The 27,224-nt window shown below is 34.6% G+C and overlaps 1 protein-coding gene and 1 pseudogene across 2 annotated transcripts; both read left to right on the top strand.

Moving 5' to 3' along the window:
- Positions 1 to 4,228: 4,228 nt before the first annotated feature.
- On the top strand, positions 4,229 to 8,604 carry LOC146533323 (facilitated trehalose transporter Tret1-like; annotated as a pseudogene). Its single transcript, XR_014878597.1, has 7 exons — positions 4,229 to 4,277; positions 4,700 to 4,929; positions 5,610 to 5,949; positions 6,140 to 6,272; positions 6,615 to 6,838; positions 7,394 to 7,588; positions 8,135 to 8,604. The product of XR_014878597.1 is annotated as a facilitated trehalose transporter Tret1-like (transcript).
- Positions 8,605 to 11,061: 2,457 nt separating this feature from the next.
- Positions 11,062 to 19,795, top strand: GAA1 (glycosylphosphatidylinositol anchor attachment 1). The gene is made up of 12 exons (XM_085195049.1): positions 11,062 to 11,642; positions 12,208 to 12,327; positions 13,235 to 13,394; positions 14,380 to 14,549; positions 15,442 to 15,553; positions 15,880 to 15,994; positions 16,331 to 16,421; positions 16,954 to 17,197; positions 17,596 to 17,934; positions 18,278 to 18,557; positions 18,859 to 19,039; positions 19,591 to 19,795. Exons 1-12 carry the CDS (start codon positions 11,394 to 11,396, stop codon positions 19,684 to 19,686), a joined length of 2,157 nt encoding a protein of 718 aa, XP_085051175.1. The 5' UTR covers positions 11,062 to 11,393; the 3' UTR covers positions 19,687 to 19,795.
- Positions 19,796 to 27,224: the final 7,429 nt, after the last annotated feature.

Genomic DNA, 27,224 nt, shown 5'->3' with positions numbered 1-27,224 from the left:
ACATATGAAAATGTGCGGCTTATAAATTTACCGTTTCCTAATTAATATATGTATTTATAATATTTATTAATATTTTTTTTTTTGGCGTGAGTTTGAAAATAAGCATGGTGAATGAAAAACAATGTAAACGGGGACACACATACTTACAATGGACTTTCGCGTTATTAGGTAAGATTATATTTATATACATATTTTTTTATTTCTTGCGAAATTAATCTAGACATGTTTACGGGAGCGCGAGTGGGCTTTTAAAAATAACTAAGATAGTTATATTTAAATTTATTTTATTTAAAATAAGAACAAAGGTTTATGTTCTTATAACTAACTTAAAATTAACTTAACTAGTGAATCGACCGAGCAGAAGTGCATGCTCTAATCGACTAAAGAATAAAATATAGAATAATTAATATTAAAACACTACGTTTGTTTCCCATGGCATGAGGGGATTCGCGTTACATACGCCGAACGCTGATTAGGCGTTTACCGGTACCGTTCTCACACCATGAGGCAACATAACTCCTCCCTCCTTAAGTTCGAAACCTTCGGAAGATTTTAGATTCTGAGGGTTTCGATTAAAAGTCAAAATTATACTTATAATAATTAATATTAAATTTAAAACTAATATAAAACTAACTATAATTAGGGGAGACTTATGTCCAACAGTGGACGTTGAAAGGCTGATGGATGGATGGAAATATAGACTAGGGTACCGACACTGACACTATTGATTTTTTTTAAATAGCTCTTTTTCACTTTCACTTTCACCAACACTTTTTGTCTTCAAAGCTGCGGATAGATATTTCACGTCATCCAGATTTATTCCTTTAATGTCAATTGGGTAATAATTTAAAGAATAGTTTTGATTAATCTCGGGTAACTTAATAATTGGCGTGACCTTGTATTCATAACCTTTCATTACATGCCGAAAATATATTAGATGAAGGTCACCAAGTAGTATTTCACAGTTAGGGTCAATTGTTAACAGATAATTTGGAATATCTTCTTTGCATTATAGGTATTACCATTTCATGCTGTACATCATCCATTATCCACCGAGCGGGTGATAGGCGTTGCGCTTTAACTTCTTCAATTTGTATAACATGACTTATACAGTATGATAAGTTTTCTTGGAACTGCATTAATTGTTGCGTACACGTTGTAGTAGCATATGGCACTAACTCATGTTCAGTGCATAAGTACTGGTTACCGCCGGGAAGTTGCTGAGACGGCGCCGTACGCGACAAGTATTTAGAACCTTTCACCATAAGGAAGGGATGTTCAGGGATAACAATAGAAGTTTCATTTCTAAATGTATTAAAAAAAAAGGCAATGAATAAATTTTATAATAATTATATTTATTACTATCTGTGAGAGGTACTTCCATTATGAATATAATCTGATTTCCTTTTACATATGCTTTAATAATAAAATTTGCTCTATTTTGACCAAGTTTCTTTCTATTACAGGATATATTAAACTATGAATTTTTTCTATACCTAATAATATGTATAACAATTCTGTCTAATTTAGTATCGATTGATGTAGTACAGAAATTTTACCAAAAGCTAACGAAGTCTCAATTGCATTTTATTTTATATGTATTGAACGAAAATTATTAATGAATGTACTATAGACATTTAGAATATATATGGAATAAATAAAATTATTCTCTTTCGCGGTTATGTCATAATTGAATTGTTTTATAAAATTTCGGTACTATTAATATTGTAATCCATTATTTTGGAAACCAATGTTACGTTTCTTTTTTTTTTTAAGTTATTTAAGCAACAGAAACGATGTTAAGAAACTAATAGTTCCTCAGTATCTTTTTAAATTTGGTATAAATTAAAAGAAATTAGCAAAAAAAAAATCACTTCATTGTTATATAATTAATTTAACTTTCTTTTTTTTTTCTTTTTTTTTTTTTTTCTAATTCTGTCGCAATACACTCCTCACTGCGCGGTTCTCCAAAATGTTGAATTAATAAATCCTTAAATTCCGACCATGAAATAATATTCTCACGCTCGCTGATAAGCGATGCGGCCCTGTCCACTAAGCGACTATTAATAAAATGCATGATGTACATATATTGTGCATCACTGCCTTGAAATTTATCAATCATGTATTCAAATTTTCTTAAAAATAAATTTAATTGGCGTTTGTGAAACTAAACCAAAAAGTGAAATTAATTTTAAAATTTCATTGGGAATTAAAGTAATATGCTCCATTTTTATTTTATAAAATCTTAAAATATAAGTAAAATTAAAAATGATTGTTAATTAAATAGTAAATTCTTAAAAAAAATGTGTAATAATTATATTTCAAAGATTTTGATTTGAAATAAAAAAATTAAACTTTTACTTAACTATAATATTTCAAAGATTTTGATTCGAAATATTAAAACTAAAATTACTACTTAACTATAATATTTCAAAGATTTGGATTCGAAATATTAAAACTAAAATTACTACTTAACTATAATATTTCAAAGATTTTGATTCGAAATATTAGAATTAAAATTACTACTTAACTATAATATTTCAAAGATTTTGATTCGAAATATTAAAACTAAAATTATTACTTAACTATAATATTTCAAAGAGTTTGATTCGAAATATTAAGAAAATCAGACCATGTTATAATAAAAGAAATTCATTTCATTTATAACGGGATACAAGGAAGGTGAAAAATTCCACTCACCACCTCGGGGTCTGCATCATCAGCTCCAGGCTCCTCACGTACTGTCAAATTTATTTGGTTCGGGATAGTTCCTAACAGACCTTCAAGCCCTTATCGCGGATTTTGACGCGTAATTTATAGATGAAGGCTGTATTTTATATGGAAACTATCCTGCCGGCTGCGCCAGACATGTTTACGGGAGCGCGAGTGGGCTTTTAAAAATAACTAAGATAGTTATATTTAAATTTATTTTATTTAAAATAAGAACAAAGGTTTATGTTCTTATAACTAACTTAAAATTAACTTAACTAGTGAATCGACCGAGCAGAAGTGCATGCTCTAATCGACTAAAGAATAAAATATAGAATAATTAATATTAAAACACTACGTTTGTTTCCCATGGCATGAGGGGATTCGCGTTACATACGCCGAACGCTGATTAGGCGTTTACCGGTACCGTTCTCACACCATGAGGCAACATAACTATCTTCTGTTAAAGTTTTGTTACAAAAATGTTTCTGAAATAAACAAAAATTATAGACCGTTTATTGTAAAACTGATCTTACACACATACAATTAAGTGTAGTTATAGCATGCGGTGTTTCATTTAGCACTCGGTTAACGTCACAACAAATAATTACATCAGCAAAAACAATATATATGCTAACCCCGTGTACTATATAAATGTAATACTACGAATAGACTCATAGTAGTATACTGAACTATACTGAAATCAATTTTGCAAAGACTCAATATTATGGATTCATTATTTTACTAGATCAATAAGGATGATTTCATCTTTAAATAGTTTTCTGTATGTACTTAATATGATTAACATCATCATTTAACAGGTGAACAATTAGAATAAATATTGATTTTGAGATTGACCTTTTATTATATCATATTTTACTTAAAATATAAGGCAGACCGCGCATTTCATCGTCTATTCTCATAGTCAAACGGAACCGGAATAAAATATTTCAAACCATGGCAACCCCTGTTTGCGGCAGTTATTTTCCAGGCAACCATGTGTTATAGTGTTCAGAAAAAAATAACTTTTAATTTGATATATAATTCATTAAAAAAACACATGAGTGCAAATTATTAACATTAAGTGACCTGTTTAAACCAGGCAACCCTGGACTTGAGGCAGACTGAGAGCTGGCAACCCTTAATTTTCCAATTCCTTATGCGATTTTCTTTCAAATGATGTGCGATTCATATAAAGATTGAGTGCAATTTTCTCCAAAATGCTTTAAAAGTGATTGCGGCAGGATTCTTCTAGGCAACCCAAGTGTAATCTGTTCTACAAATCATGTATTATTCATTATAATAGGTTTAATTACAAAAACAGATCCCTGCAAATTTAAGCGATGGGATCTCGACCTATTAAATCAGCTTAACGCTGCATACTGCACATGGCAAGGTGGGCAAGACACCGTTCTTACGTGCGGAATTATTCTTGGAACTAAAATTGTGACGCATGGATATTTATCTTTTCAGGTCCACATTCTTATAGAGCTAAAAAGTTTAACAAAGCCATTAAAAGATGGCGCTACAACGAAATTATTCAAGCTATCGTTTGGTTCAGTTCGAAAGTATATATAGACCGAGAAGTTGTTTTTAAAAAAAAAACTGCACCTAATAAGGTTGCGGGTTCGAATCCTACTCATTTTTTGGCGTGATCTTGATCTTTGTTGATTAAAATCACTTATAAATAGTTAATAATTAATATAGCTATTGTTTAAACATGTTATTAAATGAGGCTCGTTGTGCTCGGTGCTCGTGGCGCAGCGGCATGACGACGTGACTGTAAATCGACTTTTTTAAGGGTTCGACTTCGCCACCCATAATGTTTCCAAAATTGACAGAGGAACGAATTGCTATTACACAAATTCACTGCCCATTCTGATACTGACGACACAATAGTAGCTAAAAAAAAGGCAACGCATATACCTAATACTATCCAAATATGGACATTGGACAGTAAAAAACTACTAAATTACAAAAATTCTTGCAGCAAATATTATTCTATTCAACTATGGGTTCGAATGTGGCTGGATATCACCCACAACAAAGATACTGCAGTCAGAAAACTCTCCGACCGGTCACCCAGTGTCTGATCTCTCTCTATCTTGGATTGCTAGTTCGCTGAGCATGGCTGCTATATTTGGGGTACCCATATATTCCTACATCGCAGATAGTTTCGGAAGAAAGATTGGCCTCATTCTTGTCGCTATTCCTGAAGCTGTAAGTATTCTTTTTTTTTATAAGTTTTCATGTAATTTTGTTAGTGCTTTTTTTATCAGTGGACAAAAGCTTATATATACCAAATTTTACAAATAGCCCAAGATCCCAGGGCCCTCAGACCTATGTCATTTTAGCAAATCTGAAATTTTGAGGATCAATCAATGAAAATGGGATTGATGATTTCAGAGGTAGCGGTCACTTAAGGTACACGTTCAGCTACGTTAAAATAGAAACACTTCAATATGTTTTTAAGAATAATGTAAAAAAATATATATCATTTGGATTATAGTTTGAAAATGTAATAACCATTAAAATTTAAATAAGATAAAATTATGAACTGAACAAAAAGTTAAACTTACTAAAAGTTAGAACATTTCTCTTGACCACAATTTATGTTTAACCGGTAATAATCCGGTTTTTGACTGTAACCGATCGCGGTTAAACCCATAAATATCGATTTATGGGTTCGATTACAACTTGGAGAAATGAATCAGTTACTTTCATTTACACTCTGCCTTACACCTACACGCTTTTCAACACTCAGAAGTGAAAGTGAGGCAAAATGGGCTGGATATGCGGAACGAAGTGTCTTAACCCTCTGCCTATCTTGCTTATAGCTTTAAACTAAAAAAGTAAGATCAAATAAACATTAGTAAAACTTTTAATTGAATCATTTACAGATTTCTTGGATAATTAAAGTCTCCTACCCCTCCACCACGACTTTGATCATTGCAAGACTTCTCTCAGGATTTGCAGCTGGAGGATGCTTTAACACTGTGCCCATGTACGTGAAAGAGATAAGCCAAGATGATATAAGAGGAATTCTTGGTACATTCCCGCAACTCCTACAAACTACTGGAATTTTAGTAATTGGAAATTTTAGTAATGTACATATTAGGAGCCTATTTAGATTATTATACGGTTATTATGATTGTTTTGGGGGTACCTGCTCTTGTCGCTCTGCTTTTACTGAAGGCACCTGAATCTCCTGCCTATTTGGTGAAAAGAGGGAAAATGGACGTAAGTCTACTTTTAACTTTACTTTGACGGATTTTCATAAATGAACTAAACAATAAAAAATACTTTCTTCTTTAACGCTTGTGCCCCTACGCCACAGAAAACTAGTCAAGTTGGAGCATAGTACACTGTGATCTTTACTGGTTTTCTGTCTTGTTTTTGTATATAACAAAACTTTTATGTAACATTTCAGGAAGCAGTGAAGACTGTTGCTTTTCTTAGAGGTCTTGAAAAAGATGACAAAATTGTTCAAAATATAGTTGAAACCATGAAAGCAGAAGATGATTATTTCAAATCTTTACCTAATTTAACAATTCTTACTATTTGTAAGTATTTTCGGAAGTAAATGAAAAGAACAAAATGCTACTACTTCTACTGTTATTATTATTAAAAAAATAAAAACATACAATTCCAAATAATAACTACAAATTTAATAATTAGTTACTTAACAGTAAAAATGTTGAATAACTATTGTACGGCAATTTAAATTTTGCATTCTTCATTTTTATGGTAAAATTTTAACCAAGTAGATATACCGATAGATAAATTTTATAAAATTGATAAAGCGTAGCCTTGAAAATTGAGAAATATTCCGAAAAGTGGGAAAACACGAGTTCCTTCTATCTACCAGCGAGATATAGTATGAACATAAAAACAATATATTTCAGTGAGAGACAAATCATGGAGACGAGCCTTCTTTTTAATCATGGGAACTTTCTTCTTCCACGCGTCAGGTGGAGCATACGCTATTCTGACATATGCATCAGCCATCCTCATATCTACCGGAGTTAAATTTGAAATTAATCCAGATATACAAATACTGGTCTTTCCTATTGTCATGATAATGGGTTTTCTGTCGTTGGCCAGTATTGTTGAAAGATGTGGACGCAAGGTAACCTTCTAATTATTTCATCATCACACATCTACCTCATGTACGATGGATAAAGAAAATTTTACGGCTTAGCAGTTTTTACCTCGTTTCTAACTTTATACTGTTTTTATTTGATTAACTTGTAATTAAAGAACAGTAAGGAACTGAATTTTTCTCAACTTTAATCATAAATCATATACCAATTTAAATTACCAAACATTTAAATGGATATCTGCTACAAGAACGAAAAAGGAAGCGATATTGGATATAACCTTTACAATACTCATTAATTTCGAGATTCATTATTTAAGCCCTAAAGTTGCGTTTGCGAGAAGGCGCCTTTTTCGTCCATGGTCTGATTTTAGAGCTAAACAGACAGGAACTAAACGGTGGAACTCTTCAGAGGTTATTTTAAAACCCCTTGAGTTCTTGCTAATTGCATATTCGTATCCTTACACGATATACCTATATGAATACGAATATCATAGTAATAGATATATTAGAAATAAATATTACAGGTTATAAAATATTTAATCATATATTTTATGATAACGTAACATAATATATTTGTTGCAGATTCTCTTATTCTCGGCTTTTCTAATAACATCGATTTCAATGATTCTCATAGCGGTACTAATGTTGGTACAAAAGAGCGGTACTGATGTGCCAGCGTGGTTGCCTGTCACTGCTATGGTCCTAGCAGTCACCATGTATGGGGCTGGAGTGTCGCCCTTACCTTACATTATGATGACTGAAATGTTGAATTTTCAGGTATATTTTGCATTTGTATTAATTTATAAGTTGAGTATCTCTTTTCATGAGGCCATCGTGGTGCAACAGAACAAAATTATGTTTATGTGCTCGATTCTCAGTAATTGCGTCTCGGGCAATTTCATCATCATCATCATCAGCCTGTCCTCGTCCGCTGCTGGACACAGACCTCTCCAATGCCACGCCACTGAGCATCGAGGCGATTTAACAATCGTTAATTTATATATTTGTTTCCGCTTGCGCTTACTTTTACAATACAAGTTTGTTTATCCATGAACACAAAAGGCCAGAGTGATCGAAACGAAAAATGACATGATTTTTTATGCAATAAGAGTTCTTAAATCAAAGTCGTATGTTACGTTTCTATTATTACAATTTCACGTTGCAAGGCGAGCTAATAATTTTGAGTTTTAACCAATCCAAAAAACTCAACACAAAGTATGCATGAATATTTGTTTACGCGCTTACAGAGCGAATAAATGACAATATGGGAAGGAATCGAACCAACAACTTGTCAGTATTATATTACTGTATTTTTTTTTCTAGATTCGAGCAAAGATTATGGGGATCATCGTCACGTTCGCTTGGTTCTTCTCTTTTGTACAAGTCACAATATATGCGCTCATAGTTAGCGCATTCGGACCAAGCGGTCCTTTCTTTTTCTATGGAATTATTAATTTAGTTGGTGCTATTTATACTATTATTTTATTACCAGAAACTAAAGGTAAAAGCGAAGATGAAATCTATCAGATGTTATCCAAAGAACAAATAAAAAATAATGAAACTAACGGGAGCTAAAACTTTGTATCTCATATAAAATAAAATAAAATCTAAATCTACGGGATTGACATAAAAATACCCCTTTATGTATCTTAAACGTCCAAAATTAGTTTTTTTTGTGTAATATGTTTGCATATTATAGTAAAAATATTAATTTATAATTTTTGTGTAGTATTTTATAATTAACACAACTATTGTACTTATATCATATTATAAGTATTTAAAATAAAGATAATAAAAATGACAAACATTTCTTTAATTACTACCTGAACCTGTTAATCTACTTTAATATTTCCACAAATCGTAGGGCAAAACCAGCATAGATGTCTTAGTGGATAGACCATACTTTCGGACAACCTATTTATAAAACTAAAAATTTGGAAAATAGAATAGAGAATATTCTATATATATATAAAAAAGTAAAAAAAAAATTTTAAGTTAAACGGTTTTATATTGCAGATAAATGTACTAAAAGCTAAAAAATAATTTCATAGAAATTATGATTACTAAAATTTAATCGTGGGGCACGTCCAATATCTACAATTGAAAGACATAGCGTGAGACTTCACCCACCTAGTGGTAAGTAGCAAGTGTCCCCACGATTTTATTTTAGTAATCATAATTTCTATGAAATTATTTTTTAGCTTTTAGTACATTTATCTGCAATATAAAACCGTTTAACTTAAAATTTTTTTTTTACTTTTTTATTTTTAAGTTTTTAGTTTTTATTTCTCATGCTATTCAATTCGTTGAAATGAGGCTCGATGTCTCATTATTGCAAGGTTAATGGAGAATGTTACGAACGACCCCCGAAGAGGTCCAATAGAGGGACAAGGCTATGTACAACAAGATGTGCCTGAATCTTGAGGGGAAAACGCTAACGACATATCATTTTTATCCACCTAGTGCCATACAGTTCTCGGCGCGCTTTTACCTTTTACCTTGGGTGGTACCCCTAGCGACGTATCATTTTTAGGCACCCTATAGCCACACAGTCCTCGACAGGATACCAGATTTTGACTTAGGTGGGAGATTCATATTGTAATTGTGTATAGTATACTGTATTATACTTACCAAGCCCTTTATTTTGATACCCATATTGATGGGATTGAAAACTACATTATCCGCCATTTTGTAGCAGTGGCCATCTTTGATTTTGATTTTGTATAGTGCACTGAATTCTACTTGACAAGCCCTTTCATTTGATACCCATATTGATGGGATCGAAAAAACTAACTTGTACGCCATCTTGTAGCGGCGGCCATCTTGGATTTTGATTTTGTATAGTCCACTGAATTCTGCTTGACAAGCCCTTTCATTTGATACCCGTATTGATAGGATTGAAAAAAACTAACTTGTCCGCCATCTTATAGTGGCGGCCATCTTGGATTTTGATTTTGTATAGTCCACTGAATTCTACTTGACAAGCCCTTTCATTTGATATCCATATTGATGGGATTGAAAAAAACTAAGTTGTCCGCCATCTTGTAGCGGCGGCCATCTTGGATTCACAATAATATTGAATATGGATAATTGTATTGTCACCAGAATCAAAGGCGTATACCAAATTTCAGATCAATCGGTTAACGGGAAGAGGGTTAAATTTCAATTACTAAATTTGACCCAAACAAACAAACGGGGTGAGCTAAATAAAACCGTTTAAAAAGGACTTGTCCTCACTGACTGAGGTAAGACGCAGGCACAGCCGTAACCGCTGATGGTAGAAACGTGGAATTTGGACAGATGTTTACTATCGTAATCTGGACATCCACTAAGAAGGGATTTTGAAAAATTTTAACCCTAAAGGGGTGAAATAGGGTTTGAAAGTTTGTATGGAAAAAAAATTAAATCTGCACCGATTTTTATAAAATTGTAAATTCAGACTCTTAAAAATATTTAATTGAACACGTGTTTCCCGGTTTTTTAGAATTTACCCCCTAAGGGTGCCAAAAAGGGGTTGAAAGTTTGTATGGAAAAATATTTAAATCGCCACCAATTTTTATAAAATTTGAAATTTAGACCCTTAAAAATATTTCATTAAACACATGTTTCGTGGTTTATTAGAATTCACCCCTAAATAAGTAAGCGAAGCTGCGCGCGTCCGCTAGTGTTTTATAAATACGTTCTACATGTGGCTTTTAAAAGATTCATACAAAGCATATTTATTAATCTAATAGATTTTCCCTAAAACTAACTAACTTTCTAACTACTTAACTAACTTTCGCAGGGGGCAGGGGAGGCAATTATTTTTTCGCTTTTATGAGCAGAGGATGCCAGAGGACGATTTTAATGCTTGAAAGATTAAAATATATATATTTTTTGGAAGTTTATAAATGTTAATGGCTTACATTTTAACTTAATCATGTTGATATATTAAAGGATTAAGAACACCTTCAGGTCAACATTGATTGTATTTATTTTTCTTAATCTTAAGGACTTTTATCCTTACCTAGAAGGATAGTCACTTCAAATTAAAGAATAGCTGCCCCAAGGCCTTATACAAAGAGCCTCGTTAAAGAGTTTATATCGTATTTATATCGTGACCATTTTAATATTTAATTATAGATATTGTAACATATTTGTGAACAGAATCCGACAACAAATTTGTATTATTTAATTCAGCCGTTACTGGCTGGCAAAGTGTAACGCACGCCTTGAAAAGGATCCGGTTCAGTTTGTTAACTTTATCACAGAACTCGACTTTCTGCTACAAAATGATAAGTAATTCAAAAATCATAGTTAAGATTAAGTATTTGTACTGTGGAAATAAATATAATAATCAATTTAATAATTGGATATAATAATTGAATAAATTAAATAATTGGATAAATTAAATTGATATGTAGTAAGCTTTGTTTTTTAACCTATTTATTTCTATCACTGTCAACATTTGACATTAGAAATATGACAAATAAAATAAACGTCAACTCCGATAAAAAGCAGCGGCGTCAATCGAGATCGTGAATCAAATATCTTATTATGAATTAAAAATACAAGTTATAATAGTTTTAAACAATTAAACACGATGGGTCTTTTATCAGATCCAGAGTATGGGTCACTAAAATGGGTGAAGATTTTAAAGAAAATCCATTCCCCACTATGTTTTGTTTGTTACATCGCGGCTATAGCTTGGTTCTTTATGTTGGCGAATAGAGAATTCAATAATGAGACTTATTTCTCTGAGAATGCATTACTTCCTGGCTTAGTTACAAATGAGTTCAATGGTGAACATTCTGCCAATCAGTTTTACACGGAATTCTTGCAAGAACTTGAGGTAAGTTTGTTTTATGACGAAAACTATATCGGAATGTTTATATTATGTTTTTTAAATTTTATCGTTCGAGAGTTGGGTTGATCGCGCTAATTTTAGGAATTACTGCGTTAGAATATTTTTTTTTTGTCCATTCAACAATTCAAAAGTGATTGTAAAATTCTATTTGTATAAAGAATATTTTAAATTTGAATAATAAATACATTTTGTGTCGAACTTAGAACTTAACAAAGAAGGCTATATATATACTATATTATATCAATAAGTTTAATGTACCTAAAATGTTACCTTTAGTTCAGTTAAGGGATAAAAACCGTATTTCTGTAGAGGTAATAGATTTTAAATACCTGATAACTTTTGTACTTAGAATGTGAACACTATAAATAAATTTTAATTAATTTTTCATACAAAATGTTCAATGATGGCTGGTCTTACCAAGTCAACTCTCATAAAAGATATCTATCGTAGATTAGTATATAGTCAAAGTGTCATATACAGGTTTTAATTATTTCCTTTTGGATCATGAAGATTTAGCCACAAGTTACAACAACTTAATACTTAATTTCAGGAGAAATATGATGAAACAGATGAAATGCCTATACCATGGTTGGTCGGTAAAATGTCACAATTGCATTTAGAAGTGTACACTCACAACTTCACATTGAATTATCCTCTTGGTCAGGGACAGGTGAGATATTTATAGATTTAGAAAACATTTTGTTTTAATAGGTTATTTAATAGCTTTGTCAAAGCACAACATCCTTGAACTTCATTTTTCTTTAATATTATTGTATGTATAAAATACAAACATGCAATGCACTCAGCAATGCTTTGGGAATTCAATGGAAATTGGGAAATGGAAAAGAAGTGTCTTAACCACTATGTACTCCATCTTTCTACTTTTCTATGTGCAGGATAGAGTGTGAAGTTAAAAAAGTAGACTGAATTCTGTTAAGGGATCTCGGGGTGAGTAAGTTAGGAGTAACTAACTAAAATAAAAAAATAATTGATAGTAAATCAAATTTTTATTTTAAAAGAATGCTAATAAAAACATCTATCTAAAATGGTTGTTTTAATGTAATATGACTTATTTTATCTTGATCTACTTAGGCATCATGGTATTTAATTCAGAAATGTTATTATTATCTTGATTCAAAACTATTTAAATATAAGGTTTTCTTTTTACTTTAAAGATGAATATTAATACCATTATTGATTTTTTTAAAAAGATCTATTTGGTAAATATATAAATATAACCCTTTATAAGTTAAGACCACTCTATTTTCTGCTTTTGCTGAATATATCATGTTTTGAACATTTGAATGTTGACTGGCAGAACTCAAACTGCACTCCCTTGCTTATCAGAGCAAGAAAATAGAAATAATTAAATTACCCTGATTGGGAATCCAACCCACAACCATCTCTTTTACAATCAGACACTGTACCATGACATGCTCTGTACATACACAGGGAACTTTGTTTTGAGACACTATTTCACTTCAATTACCAAAACACTCAATGCCGCACCTTAATGAAAATAATTAATGTGATTTATGATATTAATTATCTGTCTATCTATCTAAACAATCTTCCAGATCTACAAAGGTACTAACATCTATGGTATACTAAGAGCTCCTCGCACATCCTCTCTTGAAGCGATAGTAGTAACTGCCCCATATAGATCTCTTTCCAACCACCAAAAGGGCACAGCGGCCGGAATAGCATTGATGTTAGCCTTCGCCCAGTTTGCTAGGCGTAAGTAACTATGTTCTATTCTATTTTTTTGTTTTTTTTTTTGTTTTCATTCTACACAAATAAACATTATTGTAGGCGATGGAAAGATAATATAAATTTTTAATCATAATCTATATATATAAAAGGACTTGTATTCACTGACTGAGATAAGACGCACGCACAGCCGTAACCGCTGATGGTAGAAACGTGAAATTTGGACAGATGTTTAGTTTTGTAATCTGGACATCCACTAAGAAGGGATTTTGAAAAATTTCGACCCTAAAGGGGTGAAATAGGGGTTCAAAGTTTGTATGGAAAAAAAATTAAATCGGCACCGATTTTTATAAAATTTGACATTTAGATTTTTAAAAGTATTTAATTGAACACGTGTTTCATCGTTTTCTAGAATTCTCCCCCTAAAGGTGCAAATAAGGGGTTGAAAGTTTGTATAGATTTTTTTTAAAATCGGCACCTATTTTTATAAAATTTGAAATTTGGACTCTTAAAAATATTTCATTGAACACATGTTTCGTGGTTTATTAGAATTCAGCTCTAATTACTCAAGCGAAGCCGCGCGCGTCCGCTAGTATTATATAATAATACTTTTTACTACATAATTATTTCATTTGCAATTTTGCAAATTTGGTTAATGACAGTGGAGGCAAAAGAGGTGTGCAGAGACCGCATCTCTGCCTTCTTACCAGAAGAGAAAATAAAAAAAATGTATATTTCATTCCCTTGATTCATATTATTATTTTTCATCGTGGCACAGCGGCACAAGGGTGTGACTGCAATGCGACGGTTGTGGGTTCGATCGCCAGTCGAGGAAGTGAAATATTTATTAACGTTTATATTTTCCTTTCTTCCTCTGGTATCGAGGAAAAACGTGGCCGAAATATATGGCCGTGATTCATATAATCACGGCCATATATTATTATTTTGTTTGTTTTTTTTATGTATTTCATTTTACTATGACTAATCATTTTTATATTTTTTTTATTTTCAGCTCAAAAATACTGGGCCAAAGACATAATATTTCTAATAACTGAGCACGAACAGCTAGGAATGCAGGTCTGGCTAGAGGCCTATCACGGTTTACCGTCGTCAAACTTCTACACATCTCTCGGTAACTTCTACAAGCCTGGTAGCTTTGGTGGTTTCGAGAAGTTTTCTAAGGTGTTTGACATTTGTTGTTGCTTATTTTTTTAGGAAGAGTGTGTGTTGTGCTTTGTCTCAATTTTTTTTTAATGATTACAGTACCGTCGACCAGTCGTGGCAACACAAATCCAAAAATTAAATCTGCAAAGCCATTTACAGCTAACTTCATGACGGCCATGACACATCGACTGTACTATGCTTAAGTAGCTTCAGCTTTTTGCTTTATCCTGCATATGGCTGGAAAGGCAGAGGGAACCTAGTGTTAAGACACTCTGTTCCCCACGCTCTGCCGAATTGTTTAGAGCAGTGTTTCCCAACCTTTTTTAGTTCATGTCCCACTTTTCCATGATAAATATTCAAATTGCCCCCCTATAACTTTTCTAAACCCCGAATTGCCCCCCTTATACATCAATATGAAACATTGTATCTGTATAAACCACAGCAAAATGGTTAAAGTTGAAGCAAAAATTCCCAAATTGCCCCCCTTAATCTCCAAATTGCCCCCAAGTGGGGCGTACGCCCCACGTTGGGAAACACTGGTTTAGAGACAAAATTCAACGTTGCGGTTTGGCGTTGGTGCCAGAGCAAAGAAATAAAAATATTATTAAATAATTATAATTTCCTCCGAGTGGTGGCGCAGAGACACGAAGTGTGACTGTAAAATCGACTGGTTGTGGGTTCGATTCCATTCCAAGAGATGAAATATTTATTTAAATGTATATTTCCATTTCTTCGCTCTAGTGCCGAGACAAAGCGCGGCTTTGAGCTCCGCCACTCAACACGCAATGCCTCCGGAATTCGGCGGTGAGTTGGAAACGGACTGTCTTAACACAAGGGGCCCTCTGCCTACCCTGCTGTGTGTTCAGGATACCACATGAAGCTGATTTGATTTTATATTTTTTTTCCCTAGGTGTTTGATTGGATGCACGATCACAACAAATGTTTGGACCCTGGAACATTGAAAGGTAGATCTGGTTCTATACAGGCTGCTATTAATTTGGAATTTCATACGCCTAAGTTTAGTAAGTACTTTTAGTAGAAGGTAGTAGGTTAATTTTCTTGTTCTTTTTTGTGCTATGTTTGGTTTCATGTTTTATCCCCCAATACGAATATAGCTTGAAGATAAAAATAAAATAAAAATATAATATTTGGCACATAAATTAAGTGAAATATTTGTCTGGCATTTGGAATATATTTAGAATAATTTATAGTATTGCCATTTACATATTTAAATAATATAATATTTAAATTTTATTATTATTTTTTCTTCTATTAAGTTATCTTGTTTTTTTTATTATAAGCACCTCTTATATACATTATATAATGAATTTAATTTTTTTTATTGTAGAATACATTGAAGTCAAAGTAGAAGGTCTAAATGGTCAGTTACCTAATTTGGATTTAGTTAATCTGGTCCATAAGTTATGTGTAAAATCTGGTATACATCATTCTTATAAAAATAGGTATGTGGGTTCCATTTTTATTAAGTTTTTTTAACCCACTTCTGTTAAAAGAGGAGGTTATCAATTTTTCTATTTGTTACTGGGTGAAACGATTTTAATGATTCTTTTTTTTATTTTTATGCTGGTGCTTTCTGTGTTGTCCCATTTTCATTTGGTCCATTTCTAACAATGGTATCTATGAGAAAATCACATAAGTCCTAAATTTTCAATAAATATGTGCTCGACAAATGGATAAATAACCTGCTAAACGACTTCCATAATAATCCGTTTTTGTTTTACATATTAATATATAAATAACAATAGAAATATTAAAATTAATATATTATTTGATTTCAGTTATTCCTGGATTCGAACTCGTAACAAAATGGATGAATGGGTGAACAGTATATGGACTATGCTCGGTATGGTGTCCACTCAGTTGGCGGGAGTAAGTCGTTTTAACTTATTTTTAGGTCCACGCTGTATCCCGCATAAAGCCCTGCATAGGGCAAGTACAGTGCTTAAACTCTGCAACATACACACGATGGTTGTGAGTTCGAAGAGTGGGAATTGATTCGGAGAAATTAATTTAATCATTTAATTTTTCTTTGGAAGCAAAGCGTGGTGTTGAGTTCCGTCACTATTCAACACGCAAAGTCTTGAAAATGGGAAAAGGAGTGTCTTGACAAAAAGTTATCTCTCACTGTCGTAAAACTATTTAAAGTAATTTATTCAACTGTATATATTTATGTTTATGTTTATATATATATATATATATATAATATATATAAACTAATATATATATATATAAACTACTAGAATTAGAACTAGAATAAATTTTTATTTAAATAAATATACATAAAAATATATTATATAAATTTGTTAATTTCATCATACCATTTACCCATTTCACGACATTTATTTTTACCACTTTCCACTCAAATTTACAGATATCTAACATTATTATTATCAACTTTCAGGTACCAAACGGCAACCACGGCCTATTCCACCGTTACGGAATCGAAGCTGTGACCCTCGAAGGTCGAGACGCAGACGACCCCTCAGGTCGACCTCCAAGAATACATTCCCTGTCACCAGCTAACTTCTACCGTCTCGGAATTACTTTGGAAAGTATTCTACGTTCCTTGAATAACTTGTTGGAACGTTTTCATCAGAGTTACTTCTTTTACATGCTGGCTGCTACTAATAGGTTTATTTCTATAGGTGAGTTATATGCATGGTGGTACACTGGTAAATGGTAAAAATGGTGTTGCGTTCCGCCACTCAGCAATGTCTTAAGTGCGGTCTGAAAGTGGAGAACGAGGAGTGTCTTAACACTGCCTGTCTCGCTATTTTCGAGATAAAGCTTGGAGCTAAAAAAGTAATATAATGATGATCGCGAGTTATAATCTGGTTGTGGGAATGTTTTCTGCATTATAATATTTTTTTATAACTTATAATATTTTATGACGTGGTAATCATAAGGTGGAAAGTTCGGTTCCTGCTGGAGAAATGAAATGTTTAATATTTTCACTATTAATTGAGTTCCTCTACTCAACATGCAATATCTTCAGAATTCAGAGTTTATTTTTTTTATTTCAAATAAAATTATTATGTTTTAGGTCAATATATGCCTTCATTATGTCTATTATGTGGCGCAATGTTGATACGTGCTTTATCTTTATGGGTTACTTTACAAAAAGAATCAGACGAACATATTGATAAGGAAAAAGAAGAAAATAAACAAGAAGAAGAAATAAAAGAAAAAGAAGAATTATTAGAAAAAGAAGAATCAATAGACAAAGTAGAATCAAAAGAAAAAGAAGTATTAAAAGAAAAAAAAAATGAAGTGAATGATTCAGAATTAAGTCTGAGTGTAGTGAATATTGGTGGTAATTATTTAATAGTACACTTGTTGGGATACGCCGTTATGAATTCGCCGTTGATTTTTAGTCAAATTGGTAAGTTTTTTTTATATATAAATAAAAAAATATATATACCTAAATATTATTTTTTTAAACTTGCTTTAATTTTATATATATTTGATTTAATTAATCAAATATATGATATATTTTTTTGCTGCTGTCGTGGGTTCGATTTCCATTCGTGAAATGAATGATTTAATATTTAGAGTTCCTCACTTTGTTAGACAAACCGCGGTGTTGAGTTCCTTCCGCTCAACACACAATATCTCGAAAATTTAACAATACGTAGGAATTAAGTATTGTTGTACTAGATCATCTCTGCCTACCCCGCCATATGCGGGATACGGCGTGAAGCTAAACATGCATTTTTCTTTTACAGGTGCAAAATATTTCAATCTACCGTCAGAACAATCAGTATTCTATTTCCTTATAGCCTCTTGCATATTACTAACTATCCTAACCCCTTATCTACGTATAGCCGGTTCGAATCCAACATATGAAGAACTATCAGTTATGAATATATTAGTGTTGATAGAACTAGCTACGGCTTGTCTATCCGTTGGTATGCATAATTTTCCTTTAGGATTGTGCCTCGGTGTCTTTTATACACCACTGGCTTTGATGACGGCGGTTGTGGGCTCAAATCTAAGTAGGAAGGGGTGAGTTATATATATTTTTTAATTTTTGTATTTTTTTCCGCTTTAAAGAGAACTTAATATTAAGACACTCCGTTCTCGGTAACTGACCGCTATATTTTTAAGATATTGTGCATTGAGTGGCGGATCATAACGTCGCACTTTATTTTGATACCAGAGAGAAGAAATGAAAATATTAATAATTCATTTCTCGCATTGGAGTTCACAACTGTTGTGCTTCCAGTAATAAGGTGTGTCGCTGCTATAACGGATTCTTTTCAATTTTTATTTTATATAATAAGAATTTGAAATTTCTTTTTTTCAGCAAGATAACCCTCTTCCTCAAAAAACTGTTATGCATCCTGCTCCATCCTCTATTACTAGTAGTTATATGTCTAATCATATACTCACGGGTTCTGTTCCCGGAGGAGGCATTTTTGTCGATGGTCTCACGAGGAAGGGATGCTGCGATGCAAGCGTTGATGTTCTCTATAGTCGATTCTATGGTATGTATCGTATATTTTTACATTCTTAGGGTTCCGTACCTTTTAAGGAAAAATAAAGGAATTACGAAATTTGACAGCTAGCATCTGCAGGTACAGCATCTGCTAGTTCAGGAAAAAATCTGAAAGCTATACATTTGTGGTTCAATTAAAAAAAAAATAGCCTTAAAAGGGGAAGAAATGGTTTTAAAGCCACTATTTGAATTTCAGAAAAGTGATTTGATGAGTTCCCCACTTTCCGTTCCCCACTTTCCACCGGATTTTAGAGACATTGGAGAGGAGTGCAGGTTGGGTAGACGCCTCGTTTTGCCTCGTTATCAGAATTAGGAAATAAAAATAATAAACATGTAATTTACTCGAGTGGGAATTGAACCCACAACCTGTCGCGTTTACAGTCGCACGCTTATGCCCTTACGCCACTGGTGAATTAGGTTAATCCAAGGTGCCATTATTGCTAGTAACTTACTTGTCTCTCTTATTTAACACAAATAATTTCCTGCCAAACAATTTCCAGAAATTATAAAATTTTGCGATATATTTTTTTTCTTTTTCAGATTTACGGCAATTGGTTATTTAATGTAGCTGCAACAATAATTCTACCAACTTGGATACTATTCTGGCAAATACTGTGTAATAGAGTTGCTATTTAATTAAATTACTTATTTTTATGTTCGATAGATTGTATTTAATTTGGTGTTGCCATCCCAAAGATTTTCAATAAAATATTTAATAAAAAATTTTTTATTGTTTTATTTATTTTTTGTCTTTATTTTTAGGTATTAGTAAGATTACACTTATATAATGTTCCTTACAGCTTCACGCTGTATCATCATAAGCAATCTTATTTATATTTTCGGCTACATTCACAAGCATTCAACTTTTTTGGTACAATGTTGATCCTAAATAGTTTTTACATTTTTTGGAGACCAAAAACATGTCAAACAACAAGAAATTTGAGATCGTCACACTCATAAAAAAAATTATACCTTCCATAGAAATAATAAAGCTACTCAACAATAAATAATTAGTACAAAACGAAAAAGTCAAAGGACTCCATCCTCTCACGCACACCACAAATATAAAACAAAAAACAGGCCATTCAAAATAGCGGACCATTGTTTTGACAATTGCCAAGCACGTGTCGCAGATAAAGCCATAATATTTGAACTGCTCATTCCTCTAATTCAAACCTTTTCTTATTACATTGTTAGATAAGATAATGCGTTTATTGTCACACAATGGCGCTCTGGATGTAAGGTGTTTTTTTAGTTGATTAAAAAATATTATGTTGTATCTTAGGAAAGAAAAATATTTTAACGTATAAAAAATTTTAAATAGCAGGATTTGAACCAAAATCGTCCAAGATTTTTTAACCGACTTCTGTAAGAAAAGGAGGTTATCAATTCGACCGTACTTTTAATGTTTATTACCTCATTAGGTAGTTTAGTCTGGGTGAATCGATTTTGATGATATTTTTATACGTTTAAACGGAATACGTTCAAATAACATGTTCAAGAAATTCTTTCAATAAAATATAAATATATTACCTATAATGTTTAAGTAATATAATTATTTCCCAACGCTCGTTTGCCTTGTCTTTTTCCAGAAAAAAAAGGTAAAAACTGCTTAATTGTTTTGAATTATGCTCATAAATAAAAGCATGCAGTATAATTATAGGTACATATAACTTCTTATCATCAAATTATTAATTTCCAAGAATAATAAATTTCATAATAAAAACTGTCATTTAAGCATTACACTTTATAAAATATATAAACATAATTAGGTATAATTAAAACAGTAAAATCGTAAAAACTAAATGATAATAATATAATGTTTTATTAAACAATGAGTCCTTTTTAGGGTTCCGCATCCAGAGGGTACAACAAGACCCTATTACTAAGTACCCCTGTCCGTTCGTCTGTCTATCTCTCTGTCTATCATCAGGCGATATGTCATGAATCAAGACCGTTAAAAATTTTACAGATGATGTACTTAAGTATTTATTTCTGTTACCACTATAATAACACAAACTAAAAAAAACAGTACAACATAAATATTTACGGGGATTAATGCAACAAAAGTACCTAATGCTTTTGCCATTTTCATAGATAGGTACGGAACCATTCGTACAGGACCCCGACTTTCATTTGGCTGGTGCCTAATTAACATTTAGCTAATAAGCCACTTTTGCAAAAGCTTTTTCACGCAAAGCAGGGTTGGCAGATAGCAACTAGTGTTAAAACACTCCAGTTAGCTTCACACTATATTTTTTGCACATATTAGGGTCGGTAGAGGGATCCGGGAACCTTGTGTTAAGACACTCCTTTGCCATTAAGGCACTTCCGTTCCCCACTTTCTGCCGATTTCTAGAAGTATTGCGGAACTCAACATCGCGTTATTACTCCTATTCTACTGCTGAAAAGTGTACTTAACATATGAAAAACATTTAAAAAATATAGCTTGATATTACTTTGATTAAAAAAACCAACACTTTTACGTATTTTCCCGCCAGAGAGACTTACAGTTCAAACTCTCCATTTTCACATTCTTCCATTTCACACTTTGAAGCCGCTTCTGGGATAAGACAAATAGACAACATTTAAAAAATAGTGCACAGCAATGCGTTATAGGGCCGGGGACGGAAGCGTTCTAAATGGGAACAGAATATACACTACACTAGGTTAGGTTAGGTCCCCTTTGCTTAACCTGCTATGTGCGTGATACGGCGTGAAGCTAAAAAAGGTCATCATTGTGGTAGACAATAATATTATAAACGTAAACTTCGTCGCCTGCGTTTTATAGAGGATTAGTAAGTAGTGTTGAAAGTCACGATGACATATTAAATTTAGAAAACATTATAAAAAGAAATAGTAAATTACTTTAGTATTTGAAGCAATAACACTCGAGTTAAATTACAAAAATATTGAGGTGTAAAAGGTTTTAAAATTATGAGTTTCAGATCTATCTACGAGCTTTTACGGAAACTTTTAATTAAAAATTACTATTAGTACATTATTAATCTTGCCATAAATATTGTTATAAAGAAAACCACTTTTTTATTGTACGTAGCATTTATTACTATTACAGTTTTTTTCATACATTAATATAAAACCATTAAAATATATAAAGCTTATTCGAGGTGTTCTCCATTGTCTACAAATTGCAATAGAGTCGTTTAAACATTGAGATCAGTTATCAATAACAGCACGCACTCTTTCTATGGGCAAATCCTTCACTGCCAAACATGATTTTTTTTTTCCAAATTATAATGGCATTTAGATCCAGCCTTAATCTCTTAAACTGGTCGTAAATCATAATCCAGCCACGGCCACGCTTCAGCAAGATTGAGTGGATCTATGAGCTGGCGCCGAGTCTTGCTGAAAGGACAACTCTTGGTTATTGGTGTTGAATCGTGGTGTTGTTAAGGGACTTAACTAACTTCTAACTAAAAATGGTATCTTGATACACTTATGCCGATGTTTTGCTACTTTTTTCGCAAAAATATGACTCAGTCACTCCTACATAGCTAAACCACCACTGAATTCAGATAAGAGCTTTTTTAAAACTTTCAGTACGGTCATATTGATTATTTAAATATTGCTCAATTGTAAATAATATTTTTTCCGTGACCTCCCTTTATGTACCGCTCAGGTAGTTATTTTGATTTAACCACCCTATTCTTTTTTAAATTATCAGTTAAGAAATGACCAGTGCGTCTCTGAGGCTGGAAGTCCTTTTTTTTTTTTTTTTTGACGCTGGGAAATGCTTTTACGCAGACCATCCGTCCGCAGGACAAATATGTTCTGCGGGCGGATGGTACTGTGGGACTCACCGTGGCAATACGATACTACCCACTAAAACCCAGCGGAAACCTCACCACCTAAATTGAGACGCCGCAGGATCACTCGCGTATGCTACTACGACGCCTCGGTGGTAGGCCCGCCTATTGCGCGCCACCATCGCTGAGTGTACAAAGACCTTCCTCCTAGGATGTCTAGGGTAGTTGGAGATGCAGGTACTGTCTCCTCCTGCCACCTGTCCTCCGACGTCGGAGCGAGTCTGCGTTCGCTCTTGACTCACGGAGTCGCTCCGCGGCCTCCTTCAATGCCATGACAGATTCACAGAAGGAGACCATGGCAGACCAGTTCCTCTCACTATCCAGCATGGCCCCCACCACACTGGGTAGTGAGAGGTCGCCACCTATTACAGCCACCAAAGCGTGGCGCTGTGGATCCCATGCAGGACACTCGACCAAAGTATGGTGCGCTGAATCCACGGGTGCATTACACTCATGGCACGTCGGCGACACCTCCCGACGTGCAATCTGGTGCAGGTATTTGCCAAAGCAACCGTGCCCAGTCAGTATCTGCACCAATCTAAATGTAAGGACCCCAAAGTTTCTTAAGAACCAGCGTTCCAGGTGTGGGCGAATCGCTTGCACCGTAAAAAGACCTGCCGCCGGGCATCCCAGGTCCAACTTCCATCGTCGGATCAGGGCTTGTACCTCCGCGTGTAACTCCCACGGCGGATCACTCGCCAAGAGAGTAGCCGCCGTCCATGACACTGTACGGTAGCCCCGAATAGCTCTCACCGCTATGACCCGTTGCGCTTTTCGCAGTTGAGTCCTGTTACGAACGGTGAGAGAATCCACCCACACGGGAGCCCCGTACAGCGCCATAGATCTCAACACGCCAACATATAGCCGTCGACATGTGTAATCCGGACCTCCAATATTCGGTAGTAATCTACCGAGGGCCCCTGCGGTATTCACAAGCTTTGTTACAAGTTGAGCGAAGTGCGACGAAAACGACCATCGACTGTCCAGGATCAGACCCAGATATTTCATCTGAGCCCGTAATTCCACCTCCTGTCCCTGAATGGAAAGAGTGGCCCCACGGGGTGGTCCCTTGTGTGGACCATGAAACAGTAGGGCCTCCGTTTTTGAACTGGAAACCCTGAGACCCAGCGATTCAATACGGTCAATAACACGAGCGATACCGAATTCAGCCAGATGTGCCGCCTCATTATAATTTACACCTCGGGATGTGATAAGAGTGTCATCAGCGTAGCAGATGACGCTCATCCCGTGGGGTAGGTGACAACGTAGGAGCCAATCGTATCCGAGATTCCACAGAACCGGGCCTAAAACCGACCCCTGTGGAACCCCACAAGCGACTCTTCGACGACCGATTTGCCCATCCCCTCCAGTCCATAAAATCACTCTATCCTGAAGGTAGTCATTCAATAGCCGCCGGAGATAGAAAGGCACACCTTGGTATCGGAGTGCCTCTCGTAGCGTCTCAAACGGCAGGCTATTAAAGGCATTCATCACGTCTATTGATACGGCTAGGAGAACCTCTCCTTGTGAAGTCGCGGCCAACGCCCGAGTCTTCAGAGCATTAAGAGCGTCGATGGTAGAACGACCGGCTCTGAACCCGAACTGGGCCTCTGACAGACCCGGTCCTACGTCCTCTAGGTGCTGAGTGAGACGAACGGCGATGATCTTTTCCAAGATCCTGCCCGTCTCATTCAGCAGTACTATAGGTCGGTATGCAGAAGGTGAGTCCAGAGGACGACCCTCCTTACGCAATAAACATAACCTTCCCTCTTTCCAGTTCTTCGGGAACTGCCCAGTAGAAAGACACTGGTCAAACAATACCCGAAGATTATTGCTTAGGAACTCCAGGGCGATGCTCTGGACTTTCCCTGGAATGCCATCCGGTCCTGGAGCCGTCTTTTTGGTCTTTAGCCTACGAAGAGCCATTTTCATTTCCTCTTCGGTAATTAAAGGCACCACAAGTTCTCCTTCGTGCGCTGAGAGAGGAGCCATCCTAGGGGGGATGAAAGAAGGTGGCTCTGGGAACAACTCTGCAACAATGTGTGAGAGGAAGGCTGTAGTTAGGGTCTCCGTCACCGGTGCACTCCGGACTCGCAATTTTTTTCGTGCAGCGAGATATGGGCGCCCCCACGGATCCCTGTTTAGACTCGCTAATAACTCTTCCCGCGCTTGGCATTTTGCTAGACGAATGGCGAGCTGTAAAGACTTTTTCTTTTCCTTGTAAACACTCTTTAACTGGTCCTGGAGAGTAGTGTCTACACCATTTCTCCTCCTGCATCTTACGTATGCCCGTCTGGCCCGGTTACATGACGTCCGCAGGTCCGCAATTTCGGACGTCCACCAGTATACTCGGCGTCGGACTGCGCTTCGTCGGACCCTTGGCATGGCCGCATTGCATACCGCCGTCATGGCTTCACACATCTGATCTGCTGTTTCGTTAACGCTGGAGCCAGAGCCTTCTATAGTCCCCTGAGAACACCACTTCGCAACAATGGAAGCTTCTTTTACGAGTTCCACGTTGAGCTGACTAAGAGCCCATCTTGGAAATCTACGAAATGGACCCACTGGCTGGGTTACTGATGCTGACTGGGTGGAGACTTGGAACCTTATGTAACGATGGTCCGATAAGGTCTCCACTTCTGTCTCTACTCTCCAATTGGTAACATTACGTGCGACAGCTGGGGTGGCAAACGTAAGGTCCACCACGGACCCTCCATTATGCCGTACGCAAGTAAACGCCGTCCAAAGGCTGGAAGTCCTAAGTCATCTTTTAAAATACGTGACGTGGTTCTGGTTGCTATGTTTGTGCAACGAGATGGAAACTTTTGCTTTTGGAAAGAATTTCTTCGAATTGTTTCCCTCATTGCTTCCCTCAATGCTTTTGTACGAGCACTACTGTGGGCAGTCAGATCTCTTACGTCACAATCAGAGGACGTTTTATTGTAGGTACCAACAGCCCGGAACACAAACATTTGACTAATACCAAGCGAATGTGGGATTTTAAAAATTGTATTTGTCTCCATATCTACGAGTAAGTTAAGTAATGAAATCATAGCGATTCGGTTCTCTTTATTACCCCACTCCATTTTATTATCACAAAATATTTTGGTGCGCACATTGGTGCGAAAATAAGAAATCCAATAAAAAATAATATAAAAATAACAGAGTCCAAATTCAAAAGTAATATTTTGTTTATTTTTATGTGTAAGGGTACTTACGGCCAGACTTAGTATAATCTATATATATAAAAGGACTCGTCCTCACTGACTGAGGTAAGACGCACGCACAGCCGTAACCGCTAATGGTAGAAACGTAAATTTGGACAGATATTTACTCTCGTAATCTGGACATCCACTAAGAAGGGATTTTGAAAAATTTTAACCCTAAAGGGGTGAAATAGGGGTTGGAAGTTAGTATGGAAAAAAATTTTAATCGGCACCGATTCTTATAAAATTAGAAATTCAGACTCTTAAAAGTATTTAATTGAACACGTGTTTCATGATTTTCTAGAATTCTTTCCATAAGGGTGCAAATAAGGGGTTGAAAGTTTGTATGGAAAAATTCTTAAATCGCCACCGATTTTTATAAAATTTTAAATTTAGACTCTTAAAAATATTTAATTGAACATGTGTTTCATGGTTTTCTAGAATTCACCCCCTAAGGGTGCAAATAAGGGGTTGAAAGTTTTTTTGGAAAAATCTTTAAAATGCCACCGATTTTTATAAAATTTTAAATTTAGACTCTTAAAAATATTTTATCGAACACCTGTTTCATGGTTTATTAGAATTCACCCCTAAATACGTAAGCGAAGCTGCGCGCGTCCGCTAGTAAATTTATATAAATATGTACTTTTTCTAAATATTGCTTACTTCTTCATGACTCGCCTTTATGATAAGGTAATAATAAAAAAGATTTGCATTTTATACTTCATAAATGTTAGTTACAATATAATATTTAAATAAACACGAATTTAAATTTAAAGAAACAGCCTAAGTTATATATTATCAAAGGGGCCGCCATTGATCCTGTAATTTTTTAACCCCTCCCCTCCACTGTGACGATACCTGGTGAGGTTAAAAAAAGTACGTCTTTTTTATACCTGTAAAGTAACAAGAGCAAATTATTTTCATCATTCTGAGAAAGTGCGAGCGCTACGTGCCTGTATGAGAGGATGTCATAGGCGGCAAGGGCGCCCTACGCTCGAGTCGAACCTACGCTTGCGGCCGTAAACACATCGTTGAACTATTTTAGTTTTATATTTTCTCGACGTCCAAATTAAATACTATAAAAGCCGAAGCTTATCTTCATAAAATTTCCTTGATAATAGATTTAGAATTTTTTCTTGAT

Source organism: Heliconius melpomene, chromosome 12 (assembly GCF_056956725.1).
Source record: "Heliconius melpomene rosina isolate 202511_hmr_F chromosome 12, ASM5695672v1, whole genome shotgun sequence".
Classification (NCBI taxonomy): domain Eukaryota; kingdom Metazoa; phylum Arthropoda; class Insecta; order Lepidoptera; family Nymphalidae; genus Heliconius; species Heliconius melpomene.
Note: the sequence above shows the minus strand (reverse complement) of the source record. Positions and strands in the feature narration are given on the sequence as shown.